Source organism: Myotis nattereri, assembly GCF_964212035.1.
Source record: "Myotis nattereri genome assembly, chromosome: 16".
Taxonomy (NCBI): Eukaryota; Metazoa; Chordata; class Mammalia; order Chiroptera; family Vespertilionidae; genus Myotis; species Myotis nattereri.
The window spans coordinates 33,349,072-33,372,611 of NC_138091.1; the positions used below are offsets into that span (position 1 = coordinate 33,349,072).

The 23,540-nt window shown below is 39.1% G+C and overlaps 1 protein-coding gene across 4 annotated transcripts in view; it reads left to right on the forward strand.

Moving 5' to 3' along the window:
• The window catches only part of SYNRG (synergin gamma), a 62,643-nt gene that overhangs the window by 30,526 nt on the left and 8,577 nt on the right, over positions 1-23,540 (forward strand). For all 4 annotated transcript variants that reach the window (XM_081108763.1, XM_081108761.1, XM_081108762.1 and 1 more), the window contains 6 exons: positions 2,674-3,615; positions 12,401-12,994; positions 14,069-14,232; positions 15,054-15,107; positions 15,955-16,051; positions 18,077-18,225. In XM_081108763.1, coding sequence (XP_080964889.1) covers positions 2,674-3,615; positions 12,401-12,994; positions 14,069-14,232; positions 15,054-15,107; positions 15,955-16,051; positions 18,077-18,225 — 2,000 coding nt within the window. The remainder of the gene's footprint in view (positions 1-2,673; positions 3,616-12,400; positions 12,995-14,068; positions 14,233-15,053; positions 15,108-15,954; positions 16,052-18,076; positions 18,226-23,540) is intronic.

The window sequence follows — 23,540 nt, forward strand, 5'->3', positions numbered from 1 at the left end:
TTACAATTCATCAGTAAGTTTAGTTTGCTGTGGTTATTTCTTTTTAAAAATGACGAAGCAAAACTTGTCAATTTCACAGATATTTCAAAGCAGCACCTCAAAAATTTTGGCTGTGACAAAATTAGCTGCTTATTACCTTTTCATTTATAGAAATAATGCAAATATTGTCAGTGATATACTTGCCTAACGTACTAGGGTGATTTTTTAAAAAGTTTTACATCTGCTTCTCCTGTCAGTTTGTGAAATTGACTATAGTTTTATTGGTCTTATGTTTTACAAACATAAAATAGAGGAATTCTGAATGTTTTTCCTCTCTTTCTAAAGTTTTCCTAATAATATTAAATAGATTTCTCTGTGTTGATGAATTATGCTGGTGAATTGGTTTAAGTAGCTCAGATTAGGAGGAAGCAATCTGCTTCTATTATTTTCCATGCTTTTTTTATGATATGTCAACATATGTATCACTTTACTTGCACAGTATATTTAAAGCCTGTATTAATGACAATTTTAAGAATTGGATTTTAGTTTTAAATACATTTTTATAGTTCATATGCTTTTATATTTTATTTTTAGGGAAAATATAATTTAAAAAGTGGATGAGGAAATTAAAGCTCATATTTTGATTTATAACTCTGACACTTATATTTTTAAACAGGTGATGTTGGTATAGCTATAATTATATTTGGTTTATCTCTGGTTTTCATTACCTGGTATTACCTAGTGCAGTGGTTCTCAACCTTCCTAATGCCGCGACCCTTTAATACAGTTCCTCATGTTGTGGTGACCCCCAATTTCATTGTTACAAATTGAACATAATTAAAGCATAGTGATTAATCACAAAAAAATATGTAATATATGTGTTTTCCAATGGTCTTAGGCGACCCCTGTGAAAGAGTTGTTCAACCCCCAAAGGGGTTGCGACCCACAGGTTGAGAACCGCTGACCTAGTGGATTTTATGGAAGACCTTCAGACACTAATAGAAAACTAAGATCATTTGCATCCCAACCTCATACCTATGAGTGATAACATTACTATGATAATAAAGAATAGAAAACCTAATAAGAATCGTGGCTCCAGATTTTTATCAGTATCTTAACTGAGTCTATTTAAATATTTATGAGAAATACATTAGTACAGCGGTTCTCAACCTGTGGGTCGCGACCCCTTTGGCAGTCAAACGACCCTTTCACAGGGGTCGCCTAAGACCATCCTGCATACCAGGTATTTACATGACGATTCATAACAGTAGCAACATTACAGTTATGAAGTAGCAACGAAAATAATTTTATGGTTGGGTCACAACATGAGGAACTGTATTTAAAGGGCCAGAAGGTTGAGAACCACTGCATTAGTACCTATTTTCTGACTAAAAAATTAATGAAAAATTCTGTCAGAACCCCATCCTCAGAGTAGCACAGTATAAGCTTAAATCATATCCTTTGAAAGTTTTAATAGTAGAGTTAGTGCGTATTCAAATCCCTTTGAATTTTAATAAATAAGCCGTCAGTGAGATGGCTGATTTCAAGGAAAACCCAAATACTGACAGGTTTGGATTTGTTAGACAGTATAGGGAGAAGCTGCTTTACAGTGTGCCCTGGGCCAGAATGCTTTGCAAATAAGTAGATACCTTTTCAAAAATTTTCATCAGAGTTGCCTTTAAATTAATGTTTCCATATACTGGAGCAAGACCACCTAGTATGTCAAGTTAAAGTGGTATTCATCCTAAGTTTAGATGCAGGGTTGTTTTTTGTTTTTGTTTTTCATAATATCCCACTGGTACCTGTGATATATTTTTCCTGATTGATCACCATGTAACACATTTTATATTTAAAGGGCAATATTTTATTATAACTCTCTTCAGCAACAACTATTTTTTTAATATATTTTTATTGATTTCAGAGAGGAAGGGAGAGGAAGAAAGAGATAGAAACATTAATGATGAGAGAGAATCATTGATTGGCTGCCTCTTGCACACCCCCTACTGGGGATGGAGCCCACAAACCAGGCATGTGCCCTTGACCGGAATCAAACCTGGGACCCTTCAGTCCGCAGGCCGACACTCTCCACTGAGCCAAACCAGCTAGGGCCAGCAATGATTTTTTATTCTGTTATACCCTTGGCTGGCCATTCTGTGCGAAAAAGTTCTGCAAGCAGTGCTTTTGGCCAACTGAAGGATCTGGCACCAGGAGACTTCTCTCACTAAAAGGGAGCAAATGAAAAGAATACTGTTTGGTGCTCTCTGTTTGATTTTTTTATCACTAGCCTTCAGTGTGGAAACAAATATGTAGTTCCTAAAGGAATATTTGGTACGGTTTAAACTGTAGTTAAATTATGTCAGTCCAGTAAGGGAAAACTTTATAAAAGTATGCTTGTCGTATTTTAAAATATGTATTTGTATTGATTTCAGAGAGGAAGGGAGAGGGAGAGAGAGATAGAAACATCAAAGATGAGAGAGAATCATTGATTGGCTGCCTCTTGCATACCCCACACTGGGAGATGGAACCTGCAACCCAGGCATGTGCCCTGACCGGGAATTGAACCATGACCTCCTGGTTCATAGGTTGATGCTCAACCACTGAGCCATGCCAGCCGGCAAAGTATGCTTGTCATTTAATATCCTGTGCATCATATTGTTTTCAACTCTCTTATTTCGCTGTTGTTTTTTCTTCCAGGAGAAAACTTTGCAGAATTCAGATCTGCAGGGACTGATGATGGTTTCACCGATTTTAAAACTGCCGGTAGTATATCACCCCTAGAGCCACCAACAAAAGACAAAACTTTTCCAGCAGCCTTCCCCTCAGGAGCTATACAACAGAAACAACAAACTCAAGTGAAAAATCCTCTGAACTTAGCAGACTTAGATATGTTTTCCTCAGTTACTAGCAGCAGCGAGAAACCATTGTCTTTTTCAGCCGCATTTAGTACATCAAAATCTGTTTCTACACGACCACAGGCAGGACCTGCTGCAGCCACAGCAGCATTGGCGTCAACTAAATCTTGTAGTTTGGCTGATGATTTTGGAGAATTCAACCTTTTTGGGGAATATTCTAGTCCAGCATCTGTTGGGGAGCAGGATGACTTTGCAGATTTTATGGCTTTCAGTAATAGCTCTGTTTCATCTGAGCAAAAGACAGATGACAAATATGATGCCCTCAAAGAGGAAGTTAATCCTGTTCCTCTGACCAGCAGCTCGAGCAACACAATGAAGAGTGGACCGAACTCTGCTGCTGCGTCTACCAAATATGATGTCTTCAAACAGCTTTCTCTGGAAGGATCTGGACTAGGTGACGAACTGAGAGAGAACCCTCCTTCAGGAAAAAGTGACGATGATTTTGCCGACTTCCACTCCAATAAATTTTCTTCCATGAACTCAGACAAATCCCTGGGAGAGAAAGCAGTGGCTTTCAGACACACCAAAGAAGACTCTGCTTCAGTGAAGTCCTTGGATCTCCCTTCCATTGGTGGCAGCAGTGTTGGCAAGGAGGACTCTGAAGATGCACTCTCTGTTCAGTTTGACATGAAACTGGCTGATGTGGGAGGCGATCTTAAGCATGTCATGTCTGATAGCTCTTTGGATTTACCAACAGTTAGTGGCCAGCATCCTCCTGCTGCAGGTGAGGAATTGGTGAGATTGCTCTGGTGATGGTGATGTAGATTTCAAAGATGGTTCTGTGGGTGTTGATTTACAGACAGTAAGTCTCTGGCTCTTAACCTTTATGAATTTCTAATAACCTCTTAGTTACCAGTCCCCATAAGCAATGTTAAATTTGAATCTAGGAATACTTGGGTATAATGGATACCCTGAATACTATGGAACTTAGATTGGATAAATGTTTTTATTTTTGAAATCTAACACCAACTTGGTGTTAGAGGCACATAAAAATCCACTGCTAAATGAACCCCACATTGCCAACAGTTTTTGTAGAAATTTTTGCAGTGCCAGTAATGTTCCTCTATTTCCATGAGTGAGGCCAGTGTTTCCCTCTCCTTTTTCTTCTCTTGGGTATATTTAATAGCTGCCAATATAGTTTTCTGTTTGGTTTACAGAAACTGACTCTTGTTCGGTCAATAAAGTAAGAATGTGTAGCCAGTTGTAGTTTGCCAGGTCCCTATAAGAGAAAAAGAGGGAAAGTGCTTGTGTATGGATGTCCTGTGTGCCAGGGTCTGGCAAAGAGGAGGGTGTGAGTTAGTGGATTTCAGGTACAGTTTTCAGTGTTAAACTTTATTATTGGAAGTATTAAATTGTAACAGGTCTGTAGATGATAGAATAGGGTAATCTCTCACTTTCTCATAAAATGTTTGAGAATATCTTAAGGGAGCCCTCTTAAAATTCTGTATGAATTTACATGTAGCAGTTTATTCTCTAGCTTAACTTCTTGTCATAAAAACTAGATTCCCAAGTGTCCTAGTTTTTATTTTGTTTTGTTATTTGATACATATAGAAAGATAAACCTATTTTGTGGCCTTTAATAATGAGAGATATCTCAGTATTACTGTATTATTCTAGAAAATTTATTATGCACATGAAGGGTTCGTTGTTGTTGTTTTTTAACTAGAGAAGAACATGTAACAGACTTCCAAGTTTACAGATCCAGGCAGAACTTGTAAAGTATTAATGACTTTTGCAGTCAGAAAACAAAATTGCCTCTGTTCTTTGGCTGTTGAAATGCAGGTATCCTTAAACAGGGTGCTGAGGCAGAAGCAAGTTTTCAGAGATGTTGTGTGTTTCACGTTGCTACTTGCCAGGGTATTTTCCAAGTGCAGTGGGCTGTCTGTCCTCAGACTCCTTGTGCCCCTGACTGTCTACTTCCTTTTTTTGTACTTTTCCTCAGATGGTTTCCTATATATATATTTTTTTTGCTACTGTTTGTTTGATACAGTGAATTTGTTTCTCTTTTTTGTATGAGCTGCTTGAGCCACAGCAGTTGATTGCAAAGTGCTCCATTTTCTGAACAACAGTATTTGATTTTTATTTAAAAAATCTCATAACAAGTAAACTAGCCTTCTGGACTCTGGAATTATTAATTAGAAGCTATTTTTCTGAAAGTGAATCTATATTCTTTCACAGTGCCAAGCTAAATGTCTTTATGAGATGAGTCTAATCTGGGTTTGGGGTGTCTTTTTTTCCTCCCATTTTATTTGGGGAGGGGAGGCTGGTTTTTTTTTTCTTTGTTCTGATTGACCTGTTAAAATAATATTCTGTGCTCATGTTCTTTTATGTATGTTTGGAACATTCCCAGCTTGGAACCTGTAATGTTCAAGCCAAGCCTCTTCAGTTTGAGATATTCTTAAAAGCAGATTGTTCCCCCTTTGGATCTGTAAACCTGTCGGAAAGAAGCAGTATCCCTTTAGAGCGGTTGTTAAAAGGGGTTGATGTCTGACTAATGCACTATATTGTTGTTGAGCAAAATTGCTGCATAAATGTATTGTGGAGGGTACATGACAGGGACTTCTTCGGTTTTCATGTTGACCACAGTATCTCTTGCTCTCCTAGTTTGAGGGTTAAAGGTACTTCTTGTTGGAGAAATTAGAAGTGTGCTGATGAAGAGAGAATAAAATGTAGTAGACTGCTATCTCTAGACCTTAATCCTATTTAGAAACCCTAACTTAACTCTGAAGGGGATACTGTCTCTTTTAACTCTTGCTATAATTCTTTGTACGGAAGGTAGATAATGCTAATAACATTGCCTGATTTCTGCATATTATTACATTTAACCCTTTGAGCCCTTGCTGCATATAATTTCAACTAGGCTGCTTTTGTCCGCCCACTAAATTTAATCTCTCTGGCACTGAAGCATCTTGACGTGCAGTCATTAAGATCATCTGGTTTTGTTGGCAGCAAGAGCTCACCTTCATTTGTGACACTCAAAGGGTTAGCAAGACTTCTGTAGCTACCTACCTACCTACCTGTAAAGTAACTTCTTTGTCATTAAAAATCTTTGTATTTTAATCAGCACCTTTTTTTTTTCTTTTTTCTTTTTTGGGCTGCTTTTCTGATGTCTTTTTTTTTTATATAGACATTTTCTGTGTGAATGTGCCTTTTTGAACTTGCTTTGGTATATTCCTCTGCAAATACTGATCTGCATGCTTATTCTGATGACTTATTTTCCAGCTCTCTGTACCACTCTCTTTTGTGATCTGTAAGTCCTATGTTAATAAATAATTCTTTGGCATATTTTGAAAGTGTGGGGATGTGTGTAATTTGTACTTTTTCAGGGTTAGAAATCTGTGGTCCATATCAAGTTTAAAGCAATAGCATCTCCTGTGATTAGAGGGTTTTCCCTTTTGTTTGTTTTGTTTCCTCAAACACCTTTCTCCTAGAAAAATATTGGTGCATTTTAGCTTTTTCCCTTATAATTCCATTGATAAAAGTTTTTAACATCTCACTGGATTAAAATATAACTTTAAATATTTTTTAAAGTGTAAACTGAACACAATTTTAGACATTAGGAAATTTACTTCTTCTAGTGAAGAAACTGGGTAGATTTTATTGCTTAGTAAAGATCACAGAGCCTTTCTCCAGTAGGAGTTCCATTGTGAGGAGAGGGGAAGGTGAGGGGGCAGAGGAAAAGGACACATTATCAGTAAATTTAATTTAAAATAAATTACCAAATGGTGTTCAGATGGACTTCTGAGCACAGTAAATGTAAGTTTAATTTAAATTGATAATCTCTGTACTGGAAAGTGTTCAGTGTTACTACCAGGACTGATCTGATTTGCATTGAAATTGGGTGCTTCATCCTCTGATTGTCTAGTACTTTATCTTTCCAGCTTCAGAATGTATTGTGAAGCCGCTCTCAGTTTGTTTTTTACTTAGTCCATAAAACGACTTTAGAGGATGCCTCAAAGTAGACTTCAAACATTTTCATTTTTAAGAAAAGAATTCTAGAAAGACCCACAAAAATTAACAAGAACAGACCAAATGTGGAAAATATATTTTTTTCATTTTATTTACTTATTTGTTTTGTTTATTTCCCCTGGCTGAGGATCAAACCTGCAACCTTGGCACAACAGGATGACACTCCAACCTACTGAGCCACCCAGCCACGGCTCCCCCACCCCCCACCCCCCATTTTAAAGTATAATAATAGTAAAAAATCTTGAGAATATTATTGTTTTCAGATAAAAAAACAAACAAACACCCCAAGATCAATAAAAACCTTGGGCAAAAGGGGTTGTTTCTATGGTTTAATTTTTTTTCTTACAATCTGAGGCTTTAGTTCTTCGTTATATTTTAAAATTGAGGCAGAGAGGAAATTAAACCATTGAAGATAAGGCTTTTTATTAGAATTCTTAACAGATCACTTATACTATCTGAAGTATGCCATTTGAGAAGGAAAAAAGTTGCATATTGGGTTTTAGATTAACTCTCAGAAAAGCAGGGTTTGCCATTTAAAATATTGTGTATTCCAGGGCATAGTGCTTTAGACCAGTGGTTCTAAACCTGTGGGTCACGACCCCTTTGGCGGTCAAACAACCCTTTCACAGGGGTCGCCTAAGACCATCCTGTATATCAAATATTTACATTACGATTCATAACAGTAGCAACATTACAGTTATGAAGTAGCAACGAAAATAATTTTATGGTTGGGTCACAATATTGAGGAACTGTATTTAAAGGGCCAGAAGGTTGAGAACCACTGATCTAGAGTGATAATACCAGGTGCCCTTTAGGGTTTCCTGGCGCCATATATAAGACCAGTCTTGTGGTAGCTTTGGCTAAGATATTCCTTTGTCAATGGAATTATCTAATGCTAGATTGGTCCACCTGAGACTTTTATTTTAAATCCTTTCTGCATTTATCTAAGCAGGCTGGAGAAAATGACTGAATATAATTGTGTGTAAAACAGTCACATTCACAAATTGAACAATGTGTTCAGAGTAACATTTACTTACAGGGAGGAAGTTTTAATAATGTAACATTATGAACTTGCAATAAAGAGTTAAAGAACTCTGTGCTACAGATTTAAACAGGCAAACAAAAATCGTTTTGTTTATTCCAATACCAAGTTAAGTAAGACGTGGTTAGTGCTTGACTTCATACATCAGTGCCTGAGAAATTATACAAATGTATTTATATTCTACAATCACTCTATTGTTCACATTAAAATCGCTGCTGATTTTTAAAAGTAGCAGATGAACATGTAGAAGACATTGGCAATATCAAAGAAGCTGGGCTAAATCTTAAAATAATTCAAAGAATCAAATTATTTTTAAAGAGCTGCTTGTAGCTTTGTTTTTCCATCAATTGAATACTTTTGATAAGTTGTTTTGGAAGGAAAATGCTGGCCCATGAGTCAGTACAAAAGAATGGGAGGTTTCTGTGCTGATTGGAAAGCACTGGAAGGCAATTACACAGCAGCTTTTCCTCTTTACCTCAACAACACCTATCAGGGTGTTTGAGATTTAATAGGATATAGTGAGACCAGGTTTTAGAATTAATAGAGAATGTGAATATGACTGATCTCAGGAGAGAAAAGGGCCAGAGTGGGAAGAAGTTGAAATGTATAAATGTTTCATGGTTTGCTTTGGTAAATGAAATTTGCATTAAATCAGTATTGGAAATTAAAAGATATTTAAGTTTTTCAAAGGACTTCCTGAGTCCAGTGAACATTTTTATTGCTATATAAAATACTAGGGAATGGTAGAATTCACACATGTATCTCCTTTCTTCTTTTCCAAACCCCTTTCTCAAAAGCCGGTAACTCTTATTAATCGCCTGGGGGTATGCTTACAGCTTTAGAAAATGGGAATTGGTATGGCCTTCTGTCTGTGTCCTGTAGTGGCAGCTCACATTCTTTGTTCCAAGAAATGCCTTGTTTTCATGTGTAACATTGGTTTAGAAGGGATTTCAATGGAGGTTATAGAAGACTGATAGGGTTACTTACTACCATAAGCAAGAAATCCGTGTCATGATTTGAGATACAGGATGAAAGGCAGATTGTATAGTTTATTCCTTTGGCCTTTGTAATAGGACATTCCTGGTTGCAAACAATTATATGTATTAAAGCACACAATTTGGCCTATTATCTGTGTGCAATTGCAGTTCAGCCTAGCACAGCGTCAGAGTTCTTCAGTAGAATTGGAAATGTAGTAGTGATTCTCTGTACATTTTATCGCATCCATTCTGTTTTCTTTTTCTCTTGCAATGTTTACTAGTAGAATTCAGCTATCAAATTGAAAACCCATCTGTGGCAACTTTGGTGATTACAAATTAAACTGTGGGTTATTTCATATTATTTTTCCAAATAGAGCTTCCATCACTTATGTTGTAGGTGTTAAAGAATCTTTAATATTTTTAAGACCATCATACAAATAGAATTTTACTGCTTAGAAAGTGTAGAACTATTAACATGGGAAGTAAGGAATTTTCCTGATTTACCTATTTTCTTAGAAAATTACTAATATTCATTATGTTGTTTTTATGTTGTTTATAAATGCTAAGGTTTAGGAATACAGTGTTTTCACATTCCTATGAGATATCAGTTTTAGTACTTCCTTATACAGTGTGCAAATAAATTGCACTTTAGTAAAGGATTTTTTTATACTATAGGCAAAATAAAATTTAAAAATCAACCTCAAGGCTTGATTTTAGTATATCCTGTATATTTACTCTTTTTTTTTTAAAGTATAAACTATAAGATTTGTTAAAGACTGGTAGTATTTTAAAAATACTTTTTTTCAGCTAAAGTAATCCCTGTTCTCGTAATTCTTTATATGATTATACTACAATCATTTCTGTTTTAAAAAACAAACACCTTGTTGCATAATTGCACAAAAGGGTATTTTTATTGCCTTGGAAACTTGATTGTGATGTTTAAACTAGAGCTTAACTTTTCACTAAATTTATCTTTGGTCTCTAGAAAAATTGCTACTCTTTTAATAGATGAGATTCTAGGAGCAGTTCATAATATAGCTTCCCCAAAGAGCTTTCTGGTAGGGTCTAATAATAAAAATATCTGTATTGTGAAACATTCTTCTGAATGTACCCCTGGAAGACAAGTCTTGTGTTAACTTCATCTGCCTCCTGATTGAATTTCACCTTGTTTGAATCAGGGTACCTTCTAGCCCAGTGGTTCTCAACCTTGGCTGCACATTAGAATCACCTGGGAATGAATCTTTTTAAAATCCTGATTTCTGGCCCTCATCCTCTGGAAATTCTGTTTCTTTGTTATGGGGTGGGGCCACAACATTAGTAACAAAGAAACAGAATTTCCGGAGGATGAGGCCCAGAAATCAGGATTTTAAAAAGATTTCCAGGCGATTCTAATGTGCAGCCAAGGTTGAGAACCACTGTTCTAGTCCCTTTAAGTAGTAGTGGGGAAAACAGAACACAGCTCAGCCAGAGACTAAGAAATAAGAAAGCATTTTGTCTAAAGTCTCTTTCATTCATTCACCTGAACCTTTTTTTCTCCTGTTTAATAAGCCAAATTTGAAAAGTACCATGTACATATAGAATTTTAAAATACACTGTTTTGGGAATGATATATGCTTTTTACTGATTGGCCTTTTTATACACCTAGGGTGTTTCATTTTTGTTTTTAATTTAGTACCCTTTCCTAATACAGTTTAAAGAGACAGATGTGGGGTATGCTGTTAGAAGAGCTGTGGAAATGTCAGGAGTCCCTTAACTCAAACTGTGCAGTGTTGCTGGGAAACAAAGACAAAATAACCTAGTGTGGGTTCACCTCCTTAGTTATGAAAATCTGAGTCACAAAACTTTTGAGCATTTTCTTTTAATTTTTTTTTTTTAATCTTCACTCAAGGATATTTTTTTCCACTGATTTTTACAGAGAGTGGAAGAGAGAGGGAGAGAGAGAGAGAAATATCTATGTGAGGGAAACACATTGATTGGTTGCCTCCTGCACGTGCCCTGACCAGGGCCCGGGCTAGGGAGGAGCCTGCAACCAAGATACATGCCCTTGATCGGAATTGAATCCAGGACCCTTTGGTCCGCAGGCCGATGCTCTGTCCACTGAGCCAACCGGGCGAGGGCTTGAGCATTTGCTTTGGAAACCATGTTTGGGTTGTCAGAGAGGAGTGTGGCGTGTGGCCTTCTGGCCTTGTAGATAGTGACTAAAATGAAACTAAACATGTTAGCCAGACTGGACTGTGCTGCTGAAAGGTCGCTAGCTTCTCCACGTGCTGTTGTGTACGTGTTATTCAGCCTTGGCTGGTTTTGATTTTTGAATATGGACAAGAAAGTTTCTCTAGTAAGACCACTAAAATGATGAGTAGACATTTCATTTTTACTTTGAAATAATTTCATTTTAGGCCCTAACGTAGCAACTACATGTCAAATGGAGGCTGGTGGCCACTATGCTGTACAAATGCTGCTATTTTGTATTGCTTACCAGGCCCTGGCTCCTTTACACACATCATCGTTAATTGTCACAACACATCTCTTCCAATGTCCTTGGTATTTTCATCTTACAGATAACAAACCAAGGTTAAAAAATGTGAAATAGCTTGCCTAGTGTCACATAAGTCATAGGTGGCAGGGCTGCAAGTTGAACCCAGGTCTGTCTAAATTAAAAACCTACATTCTCTTTGCTGTTTTATGCTACCACTTAAATTACTAAAACATATACTACGAATCTAAAATAAGTCTTTTGCCCCAGCATTCCTTTCTTTCTTTTTCTTTTATTCTTCTTCTTCTTATTTTTTTTTTTTTTATGAGGGGCTGAACATAGTTGAAGGAGGAACAGGAGCGCAACAGGACCCAGACCTTTACCTCTGTTTTTTAGGGACTAATGTAGATTAGGTTGATTTTTCTTTCCTCATACGCCATCACAGCAATATGACGCCCATGTTGACCAAAATAACAACTAGGTAAGTAACTGCTTAATTGAAATCCTCATATTTGGCCTGGCTTGAGACAGAAACTCCTAATAATTGATTAAAAGTTAAGTAACATTATTTTCATTCTAGTTTTGAGAAATCGTCAATTTTTAGTTTGTCATGTACATTTCATATGTCCATGTTTTAAAGGAACGTTTTTTTCAACGAAGTCAAGGCAAAAGAGGCATGCTTTAAGCAGGGAATATTGTAAATACATTTTAAAGTTTATAAACGAACTATTTATGAAATAGCCCTCTTCTCATATGAAATAGTATATACATTGGTAGATGAACCTATCTTTTTTTTAGTAGTTTTTATATCCAAAGAAAACTTCTCCTTGTAACTAAATATAAATGACGAGTCAAGGCTACGTGGGTTTTTAAAGATCAGATTTTACAGCTCAACTCCTTTAATTTTAGTACAAGCTCTAAATTTAGTTAACTCCAGTATAGCATAAAACTAATCAGATATGCTAGACATTTTGCTTCTGCAAAGTTTAGGGCATTTTGCCTAAATTGTGAGCTTGCCTCTAATTGTGGGGTCTTATTTCCCTTTCAGATATAGAGGACTTAAAATATGCTGCTTTTGGAACCTACAGTAGCAATTTTGCAGTGAGCACACTTACAAGCTATGACTGGTCAGACAGGGATGATGCATCTCAGGGCAGAAAACTCTCTCCATTTGTCCTCTCAGCAGGAAGCAGATCCTCCTCAGCTGCCTCAGTTCTACAAAAGAAAGAGACTTCATTTGGCAGTTCCGAAAACATCACCATGACATCTCTGTCCAAAGTCACAACCTTTGGAAGTGAAGATGCTCTTCCAGAGACTCCCTTCCCAGCTTTTGCCAATTTTAAAGATGTGATTCCTCAGACCAGTGAGCCAAAGGAATATGAAAGCAGGGACTATAAAGATTTCACAAGACAGGACCTACATGCAGCTGAATGGAGCCAAGAGGCCCCATGTCCAAGCCCTACTTCCAGTGGCACTTCTCACGACACTCCCAAAGAATGTTCAGATGACTTTGGAGAGTTTCAAAGTGAAAAGCCCAAAATCAGCAAATTTGACTTCTTAGTGGCCAATTCACAAAGCAAAATGAAATCCAGTGAAGAAATGATCAAAAGTGAACTGGCAACCTTTGACCTTTCTGTTCAAGGTGAGTAGCTTTCAACATAGATTTTTATTGTGGTGTTGGTTTGTTTTTTTCCACTAAGGTGTTACATGTTCTTAGGATAAAAAGTTGGTCCTTGGTTTAGCAGGATATAGATTTTCCAGTGTTTGAAATCAGTCTATTACAGATAGCTATAAAAAAAGAAAAAAGAAAAAAGTTTCCCTGAGACTGAACTGAAGTCAAACCAGTATCCCTCAGATAACTGCTTTTTGAGCTAACCACACAGCCTGTTGTTGTTCATTAGCTTGTTTGCTTAGAGGTGTACTGGGTTAAAAGTACCAGAGAAATGGATTTGATCCACTTGTGGGCAAGTTAGCTCTGCTCTTGTTCCCTGGCTACATCCTGTAGTTTTTAATCCAGAGGCTGCAATGTGGTAGCTGTAGATCTGGATCCAGTCTGCAGACCTGTTTTATTGACTCACAAACAAGGTTTCTTAAATGTGAGAAGCAGTTACCAATATGTAAAAATCATGAGATTTCCCAATCTGGATTTCTAGCTTTTCTTAAAAAGTAATATCTGGCAATACTAAGCCCTTTAATTGATGGGGTGTGCTCTCTCCAGTGTCACAGTCCCCAGCACTTCCAATCTGCAGCTGACTAAGTCATTTACTTGCCTGCTTTTTGAAGACATTTGAGTTTGCCCTTTCTGCTGTGAGCCCACCTTGGCAGAAGGGATCATTGATTTCCATTAGATTGAGAGAGTATGTAGGAGATTGGTGCATATCCATAACTAAGGACTGGAAAAGCAGCACAACTCTGACGCACTGATATTTAGAAAGACACTTTAGGCCTCCAAACTCCAATGATTCTGCACGTAGAGTTATGCAAGAATTATGATAGATCAGGGAAGAATAGTGGAGAAAATTAAAGGCGGGGAAACGCTAAGCAAGAGAGAACAATGGAAAGGATTCAACATGTAGCTTGCCAGACAGAATGAATGAGGTTGGTTTTTCTGAATGTCTCATGACATAAACATCTGCAGAAGAGGTCACGTTAGCAAGAGCCTCGGCTTGCACTAAGCTGAGCAATCAAAACCTTTAACTGTGCCATCTACTCCCAGGATCACACAAGAGGAGTTTGAGCCTTGGTGATAAAGAAATAAGCCATTCTGCTCCTTCTCCGGCTTTGGAGCAGCCTTTCAGAGACCGTTCCAACACTCTGAGTGAGAAGCCCGCTCTGCCTGTCATCCGTGACAAGTACAAAGATCTGACGGGAGAGGTGGAGGTGAGCGGGGTAGTGTTCCACGGGGGTCAGGTAAAGGACCAGCTGAGCACGGAGGGCCCGGAGAAAAAAGGCTTGCAGCTTTCCTCTGTGACACGAGGGGCAGAGAGACGCAAGGCACCAGACATAAAATATGCAACTAAAGTGAGAGAATGGTGACATTAGCCCTGGATGAAAATACCTCCCAGATATGGCAGGCACTGAAAGTAGGTAGTGACCGGAAAACCAAAATTATTCATGGGACTGCACAAGGGGGTCACGTTTAAGGAAATTCTTTTGAACACTTAGGTTTTATCATTTTAGTGAATGTTAAAACATCAATATTGGAGAAGGGGGAAATGTTATGAATCTTCTATGTTTCCTGTACCTTAATCCCATACTGTTTTCCTCGTACAGCCAACCCTTAACCATTCTCCCCCCCACTCCTGTCATCATACACATGCATATATGCATGTACACACACACTCACACTCACACAGAATTGTAACTGTGGAAAGCCAGTGATTTGACATGGGATCTTGTACTAGACACCTGTGTGGTGAGTACCGGTGAAGAAGTTTATGCTATCACTAGAAAAATGAGGCGACATTTGCAGAGGGGAGCAGTCACAAAGCATTGTCCTCAGATCCGTAAGACATGTGCTTTGAAGTTACATTTATTAATAATTTAAAATAGTCATTAGTGGATTCGTAAGAGAAACTGTACTTGAACTAGAGTGATTTTAATAAAAAAGGAAAATCTTCCAGTGCCTTCTGGATTGACAGTTATAAATAGAGGATTCCAGACTTGCCCTTTTAACTCAGTTCTTTTTATGAAATTCACAGGAGAATGAGAGATATGCATATGAATGGCAGAGGTGCCTGAGGAGTGCCCTAGAAGTGAGTATGTCACTTTTGTGGTGTTCACCTATGTGTAAGCTCTGTCTTGTATCATTTTGCTTCCTCTTTAGTTCTTTTGAATGGACAAAGGCACAATTAAAGAGAGCCCTACCTTGATTGCCTTGTGCAAAGTGAAGCTCTGTGGAAAGTCATACATCTTTTTTAAAAAAATACATATTTTTATTGATTCCAGATAGAGGAAAGGGGGGGAGGGAGAGAGGGAGAGAGGGAGAGGGAGAGAGGGAGAGAGGGAGAGAGGGAGAGAGGGAGAGAGGGGGAGAGAGAGAGAGAGAGAGAGAGAGAGAGAGAGAGAGAGAGAGAGAGAGAGAAAAACATCAGTGATGAGAGAGAATCATCAATCAGCTGCCTCCTGCACCCCCCCCCCTCCCGGGGATCGAGTCCACAACCTGGGCATGTGTCCTGACTGGGAATTGAACCATGACCTCCTGGTTCATAGATTGATGCTCAATCACTGAGCCACACTGGCCGGGAAAAAGTCATACATCTTAAGTGAGGCTTCTTTTACATTTGTAATAGCATACACTGGCTCATTTGTCAGTTGTGCCCTCATCTGTCACTGTGTTTAAGAAATAACAACTGATATCATTAACTCTGCCTAAATTAATATTTTAGCTAAAGAACCTCTGTCTTTCCACTTCCAAAGAAATGGAGGGTTGTTTCTCCAAGGTTAAAATTAAATTCTCAGGTTTGTTTTAGCATAGTTACGTACATACATCAGTTAGTCATGCTTTTTCACACCTCTTGGCTTGGGTTTTCTACTACTAATAATTTGATTTGCAATGACTTTTCTTGATTATGTAAGGTGATGTGATTTCATTTCTTGTAGGTCATTAAGAAAGCAAATGATACCTTAAATGGAATCAGTAGTAGTTCTGTGTGCACAGAAGTAATTCAGTCAGCTCAAGGCATGGAATATTTATTAGGTATGTTCTTTTATACTTTACTTATTCAAAAATCATGACACTTTGAAATATTTTTAGTTTTCCCTTATGTTAAGTAGTTTAATTTAGGTCTCAAGTTACATATGGCTTTATTAAGTAGCATCTGCATTTGTAGATAAGATATGTCATTGGCAGACATGATTATTTGACTATTTGACTTAAGATCTCTATGGCCATGCTTGCCAGTCCTTGTTATAATAGCAACAATGTAAAATTATATCTGTGTTACTGGTTTATCAAGGAATCTGAACAAGGTGATGCATTAGAATGAAATCATTGGGTCTCCAGTCAATGCCTGTCTTTACTGTCATTTCGTTTCTCTATCCCTTAATAGTATCACCGATTCCTTAACTTCCTGGCCACCTTCAGCTATTAAAAATCCCAGTCCAACCTGAAACCTCAATCTCTGTTTATTCAGTGTTCCTCCCGCCCCAAGCTCAGGCTTAGCCTGTGGCCAAGAGCTACAAGCACTGGACCCTAATCTTTTTCAGATCTTCACTCACATGTCACCTTCTAACTGAGGTCTTCCCTGGCCCCCTTACTCAACTGTATCCCCTCTGTCCACCCTGGCACTTCCTGTCCCTTTCCCTGCTTGACTTTCTCCCTAGCCTTATCACCTTTAACATCTTGTGTATTTTACTTATTATAATTTTTTTAATATATATTTTTATTGATTTTAGAGAGGAAGGGAGAGGGATAGAGAGATAGAAACATCAATGATGGGAGAGAATCATTGATCGGCTGCCTGCTGCATGCCCCCCACTGGGGATCAAGCCTGCAACCCAGGCATGTGCCCTTGGCTGGAATCGAACCTGGGGCCCTTCAGTCTGCAGGCCGACACTCTATCCACTGAGCCAAACCAGCTAGGGCTACTTATCGTTCTTGTTTATTATCTGTCTCCCTCCACTAGAAGGAACCTCCAAGTAGGGAAGGATTTTGGCCTGTTTTGTTCACTGCTATTTCTCCAACAGCTAGATTAGTGCCTGGCACATAGTAGTCACTGAAGTATATTTGATGGGTGAATGGATAGTGAAGGGATGTGGTTTCTCCTTTGCTCCTGCCCCCTCACTCTAGTTCCTCTTTCCCACCCAGACAGGCACAATTCTGCATAAACAGATGTTCACAGGGCTGCCTGTGTCTCCTTCGAATACTTTTCCTGGTATCTATGAAAGATTGTCTTAGAGGTCCCCTCACTTGGCATAGGGTAGACAATAATTCCTGCCCTTCCCCTAGGAAAGGAAGAGGACAAGCCATAGGGCTGATGACATACCACTGAAGACCCCCCAGGGGTCCTCCAGTTCTCTCTCATAGAAGCTGGGGTAAGGGTTGCAGATGGGTCTGGTGCCTCTCCTTAGAATGCAGAGATACGTGGCACCTATCATCCGTACTCAGAAACCATAGGAAAAGGACTGTTCTGAATTCTGTTAAGTGTGTAAACGATACATGAAACCGCAGAGTGTAAATCAGTGGGCATTACAGGAGTAAGATAGTTCTTAATTAGTTTATAATGATATTGACAGAGTCTTTTAAAATTTTAATATTCCCATTTTCAGCAATTTTAATGGTATTTCCCAAATTCAAACAGATAGACTAAAAAATCGAGAGAAAAAAATAGTTATACTTGCATAATACCTACTGTTCTAGGACACTGTTCTAAGCCTTTTATAGTATTAACCAATTTAATCCCGTCAACCATCCTCTGTGGAGGTGCTATTATTAACCCAGTTTTACAGATGAGGAAATAGATGCATAGAAAGGTTATGTGACTTGCCCAAGGTTACACAGCTAGTAAGGGACAGAGCTGGGATTTGAATCCAAGCAGAGTAGCTCTAGAGTTTATGCTCTTACCAGTCAGTTAAACTGAAGCATTGAGAAATGGTTGGTCCCAAGAAATAGTACATTCACCTCTGTCCAGATATAGTCCTTTTTTCCAACTAAGATAACAACAAGCAGTTCTGCTCTTGATAAACTTCCAGCACCTAACTCTCTACTCTCTCACCCCGTCAGGTGTTGTTGAAGTGTACAGGGTGACCAAACGTGTGGAGCTGGGGATAAAAGCCACCGCAGTGTGCAGTGAGAAGCTGCAGCAGTTGCTTAAGGACATCGATAAAGTGTGGAATAACCTAATCGGCTTCATGTCACTTGCCACACTCACGGTAAGCCCATTCAGGCTGCTTTCCTTTCCAGAAACATAAGTTGTAAAGCAGAGTGTACATTCCTGTGACGACACTTATTGGAAGATGAAGGTGCCTACTGGTATGTATCATATTATGTTAAAGGAAGGACAGAACATTTGTGCAATTGGTTGAATAGTACCAGGTTAGGCTCTGGAAAACATTCATTCTTAACCCATCCTCTTAAATCATATATATATTTGTGTATTTTGCAAAGCATTGGTTTGAATTCCTTCCTTAGCATTTCTAACCCTAACCCCAGACAATGTGTCTTAAACAGCAAATTCTCTCCCCAGTATTATATTGCTTTTGTTTGTAATATTAAATTCTTTTTTTTGTTTTGTTTTGTTTTGTTGATTTTTTTTTAATTAAATCTTTATTGTTCAGATTATTACATTTGTTCCTCTTTTTTCCCCCCATAACTCCCCTCCTCCCAGTTCCCGCCCCACCATCCGCCCTCACTCCCCACCCACTGTCCTCATCCATAGGTGCACGATTTTTGTCCAGTCTCTTCCCGCATCTCCCACACCCCTTTCCCCCCCAAGAATAGTCAGTCCATTCCCTTTCTATGTCCCTGATTCTATTATAATCACCAGTTCATTCTGTTCATCAGATTATTTATTCACTTGATTCTTAGATTCACTTGTTGATAGATGCATATTTGTTGTTCATAATTTGTATCTTTACCTTTTTCTTCCTCTTCCTCTTCTTAAAGGATACCTTTCAGCATTTCATATAATCCTGGTTTGGTGGTGATGAACTCCTTTAGCTTTTCCTTATCTGTGAAGCTCTTTATCTGACCTTCAATTCTGAATGATAGCTTTGCTGGATAAAGTAATCTTGGTTGTAGGTTCTTGGTATTCATCACTTTGAATATTTCTTGCCACTCCCTTCTGGCCTGCAAAGTTTCTGTTGAGAAATCAGCTGACAGTCGTATGGGTATTCCCTTGTAGGTAACTGAGTTTCTTTCTCTTGCTGTTTTTAAGATTCTCTCTTTATCTTTTGCTCTTGGTATTTTAATTATGATGTGTCTTGGTGTGGTCCTCTTTGGATTCCTTTTGTTTGGGGTTCTCCGCGCTTCTTGGACTTGTAAGTCCATTTCTTTCACCAGGTGGGGGAAGTTTTCTGTCATTATTTCTTCAAATAGGTTTTCAATATCTTGCTCTCTCTCATCTTCTGGCACCCCTATAATTCTGATGTTGGTACGCCTGAAGCTGTCCCAGAGGCTCCTTACACTATCCTTGCATTTTTGGATTCTTTTTTCATTTTGCTGTTCCGGTTGGGTGTTTTTTGCTTCCTCGCATTTCAAATCATTGACTTGATTCTTGCGCTCCTCTGGTCTGCTGTCGGGAGTCTGTATAATATTCTTTATTTCAGTCAGTGTATGCTTAATTTCTAGTTGGTTCCCCAATATAACATCGAGGGTCTCATTAGTTTTCTTGTAGATCTCATTAAGTTTATCGGCGGCTTCTAAACAGTTCTTGAGAGACCTTAAAAGTGTGGTTCTGAACTCTATATCTTCCATTGACAATTTTGACCTGTTTCTTTGTCTCCGCATTTTGTTATGCTTCCTTGGTGCACCCCCTAGTGGTCTTTGTTCGTGGTCTTATAGTTAAATCTTGATTGTTGTAGCTAATTCCAGGGAGGGTTTGACCTCCAGGCCAAGTGGCTATGAGAATCAGCTGTGTCAGCAGTGAGAAAACTTCTGTCCTCTAGGGAGGTGCTAATCTGGCGTTTGCCTGAGGCTATCCGGCAAATGCCTCTGTGCAGGGCTTGGGCGGGGCGGGTCGCACAGGATCAACAGGGTGGGCCGGAGAGAGCAGTTATGGCGGCTCTCAGTCCTGTCCCCAGGGGCTCTGCCTCTCTGAGTCCCAGCACCCGCTGCAAAGCTCTGAGAGAAAGCTGCACTCGCTCTGACCGAAGCCAGGCAGTCCCGCTTCTCCCGTTTGAGTCTGGGTCCCTAAAGACTCGCCCGGATCTGGAGCTCAGAGTCTGCGACTCCCTCCCGATTGAAAACGCCAACCGCGCCCTCCGCCGCCAGCCCGCTCTGCGCGCGCACTCTGTACCTCAGAATTTGACTTCAGCACTGCGCCTCCTCTGAGTGTCTGTATGCGTTTCTCTTTCCTCCTAGTTGTAGGACTTCCACTCAGCCAGCATTCCAGTGGTTTTGGGTGATGTCCGTTCCGTCTTTTAGTTTCACTTTTGAAGTAGTTGTTCAAAGCAGCAAACTCCGGCGTTAACCTATGCCGCCATCTTGGTTCTCCTGTAATATTAAATTCTTAAAGAGCTTAAATCATTTCCAAAATCTCTATTGTTCCTTTGGACCATTTTTCAATTTATAACCTAAAATCATACAGTTTGGGTAATTATTTTTTTTAAATACTATTCTGACCAATACAATAAGAAGTGAAGTATAAATATTTGAAAATAAGATAAGTTACATTTATTTGGTGATATGAAATACTTCTAGAAATCTGAATTCAAGAGGTTAAATTTAATGAGTTTGGCAAAAATTTGTGGCATTCTTAAAATCCATATTAATAATAGAAAATAAAGAAATGGAAAACTCACTTTTTTTTTATCCTCACCTGAGGATATTTTTCCATTGATTTTTAGAGAGTGGAAGAGAGAGGAAAAGACAGAGAAATATTGATGTGAGAAACACTCCTCCATTGGTTGCCTCCTGCAACGCGCCCGGGCTGGGGAGGAGCCTGCAACCGAGGTATATGCCCTTGACTGGAATCAAACCCAGGACCTTTTGGTCCGCAGGCCGGCATTGTATCCACTGAGCCCAATGGCTAGGGCAAATATTCACTTTTTTAAATGTATTAAACCATTCAGATCTTTTTCACTTCTGACCGCATAGAGTTACTGGTTAATTTGTTTTGTGCCTTACCAATATCTTCTGCACACCACTACTAGACATTTCTTTCTAAAATGTAAATCCGATTGTGTTACTAAGTCCCCTTTAAAATCCCACAGTGCCTCTCCGTGTCTACAGGATCAAGTGTAAACTCCTTAGCTCAGTGTCCAAGGTTCTTTCCGTCTCTCGGAGCGCCCTGCCTCTCTCTCTCTGTTAGACTGCTTTACCTTCTGAACTCTGCATCATCCCCCAGAAGTCATTGCAGACACACTTTTGTTTGGTTTATTTGAATCCTAACAGTGTTGATGTGGTACAATGTGACTATTCCTTAGGAAATGTATTAGGAAATGTAAATTGGTACCACCCTATGACAGACATGTTTGGCAGTATGCTTTCCCTCAGCCTGTGAACTCCTTAAGGACGGGAACCAAGACCACAGTTTGCCTCTTTTGTTATCATTCTGAGCACAGTGCCAAGCACTGCATAGATAACCAGTAAGAGTTGAGTGACACAAAGGCCTTACAAACATTCAGTGATTGAGTAATTCCACTTTTAGGAAAACTTCCTAAGGCAGCAGTTCTAAATACAAACTTTCAGAAAGAAGTAAGTTAAATGTACAAGTTGTTCTCTGTAAAAGTGAAAAATTGGAAATAACGTGAAAGTCCAAAGCTAGAGGATTAGTCAGATTTGTATGGCTCTTCATACTAGGATGTTACGCAACAATGTTTTAAAGAGCACAAAGTTTGAAATAACAAAGAACTGTTACTACAGAGATGAAAGGAAATTTGCCAGAGTGGTAATAGGGTTGTGTTTAGGTGATGAAACGGGTTTTTACATATTTCAAAGCTCCAGCTACAAATGAAGTCGTTTGGCTAATAATGTATGTGAGGGTACCTGTGAGGTTGTGGGATAGAGAAGTGTTGCCAGTTGTTCACCGTGGAGTTCAGTGTATTCCCTTTGCTTCGTTAACTCTGTAGTTCATCAGCGCCTCTCTGCTCAGTTTGCCAAGGTCTTGCCATTCTGTTCCATAGTTGTCAATCCCTCAGGGTGGCCAGTTGTCAGGAAAATGGGGTGAGTGGCTAGGCATTTGTGCCCTCTCCTTCAAAGCCCCATTAGGAACATCATTTTGGGCATCCATGTCTAGAGAGCGAGCTTACCTGGCTTTTTCTAGACATGAGGTAAGGTTATAGGTATTAATTAGCCTGCAGCTAGACAACACGGGTGCATTGCAGATGTATGTAGACCACTGAGTGTTCATTTCTCCAATCTCCCGTGCTTTCCCAGTTACGATTGCTTTTGTCACCAGGTTAGCTATGACAGAAAAGCAGTCATCCTCTGCTCAGATACTTTTCCTGAGTTATACCACATCGTTTCCTCTTGATAACTGGTAGGTCCTGGCCTAAACACTTAACTTGAACTGCCCGCTGCATGGAGAATAGGATGCGTTCCACAGAGGAAGTGTAAGGTGTGGATTGTCAGAAAGAAGCTACTGCTCTGAACATAGATGTATAAATATGAGTGGCACAGACCAACGTCGATGTAGTTCAGTTCAGTTGGAAGAAAACTCGACACACTGCAAGGACTCTGGGTTGAGGCTGATAGCAGTGAAATCATTACTAAAATTAGAGGCGTGATTCAGATTGCATAGGAACCTTTTAACTCTACATCACTGATTCATTTTAGGTAGAATTTTAAGTTCCTTAGGGAGCCAGATTGCCCGTCAGCTCTCTGATTTCGGAAATACTGATGGAACAGTATTTTGCACCTCGAAGCTGCCAGGTATTGCACTATATGCTTTACATTTGTTCTCATTTAATCCTGATAACAGCTTCATGAGGTCAGTAGTATAATCCCCATTTTTACAGGTGAAGAAATTGGGGCTCAGAGATGAAACTTGCCTAAAACTGACGAATGTGGGATTTGAAAGCACATCATCCTTTAAAAATCCTTTATGCTTCCTATTGTGTTAGTCCCAGCTGAAGAGATGCTAAAAACAAACACTTGTTTCTTCCCATGAAGATTCCATGAAATTATTCCCATCAAAAGACAGCTGTTACTTTTCTCTAGCGAAGATGTCCCAGAAGTGCTGCATTGCAGTCATGATGTTTGGGCTAAGAAAAGCAGAGCACACAGTTTTAAACTCCAAGTCTTAGCTCCTTAATCTTAAGTTAGAAGTTATACTAGCAAAGTTTTATAGTTCCCTTTCCTTTTATACATGCCCTTTATCCATGGACTCAAATTCCCTCTTGTGGTAGAAGCATATCTCCTCTAAGCACAGACTGCAGGAACTCAGAAGTAAAAATCATCTATTTTAGCCCTAGCCTGTTTGGCTCAGTGGATAGAGCATCAGCCTGCAGACCAAGGGGTCCCAGATATGATTCTGTCAAGGGCATGTACCTCGGTTGCAGGCTCCCCCCTGGTCCTCAGGGCTCAT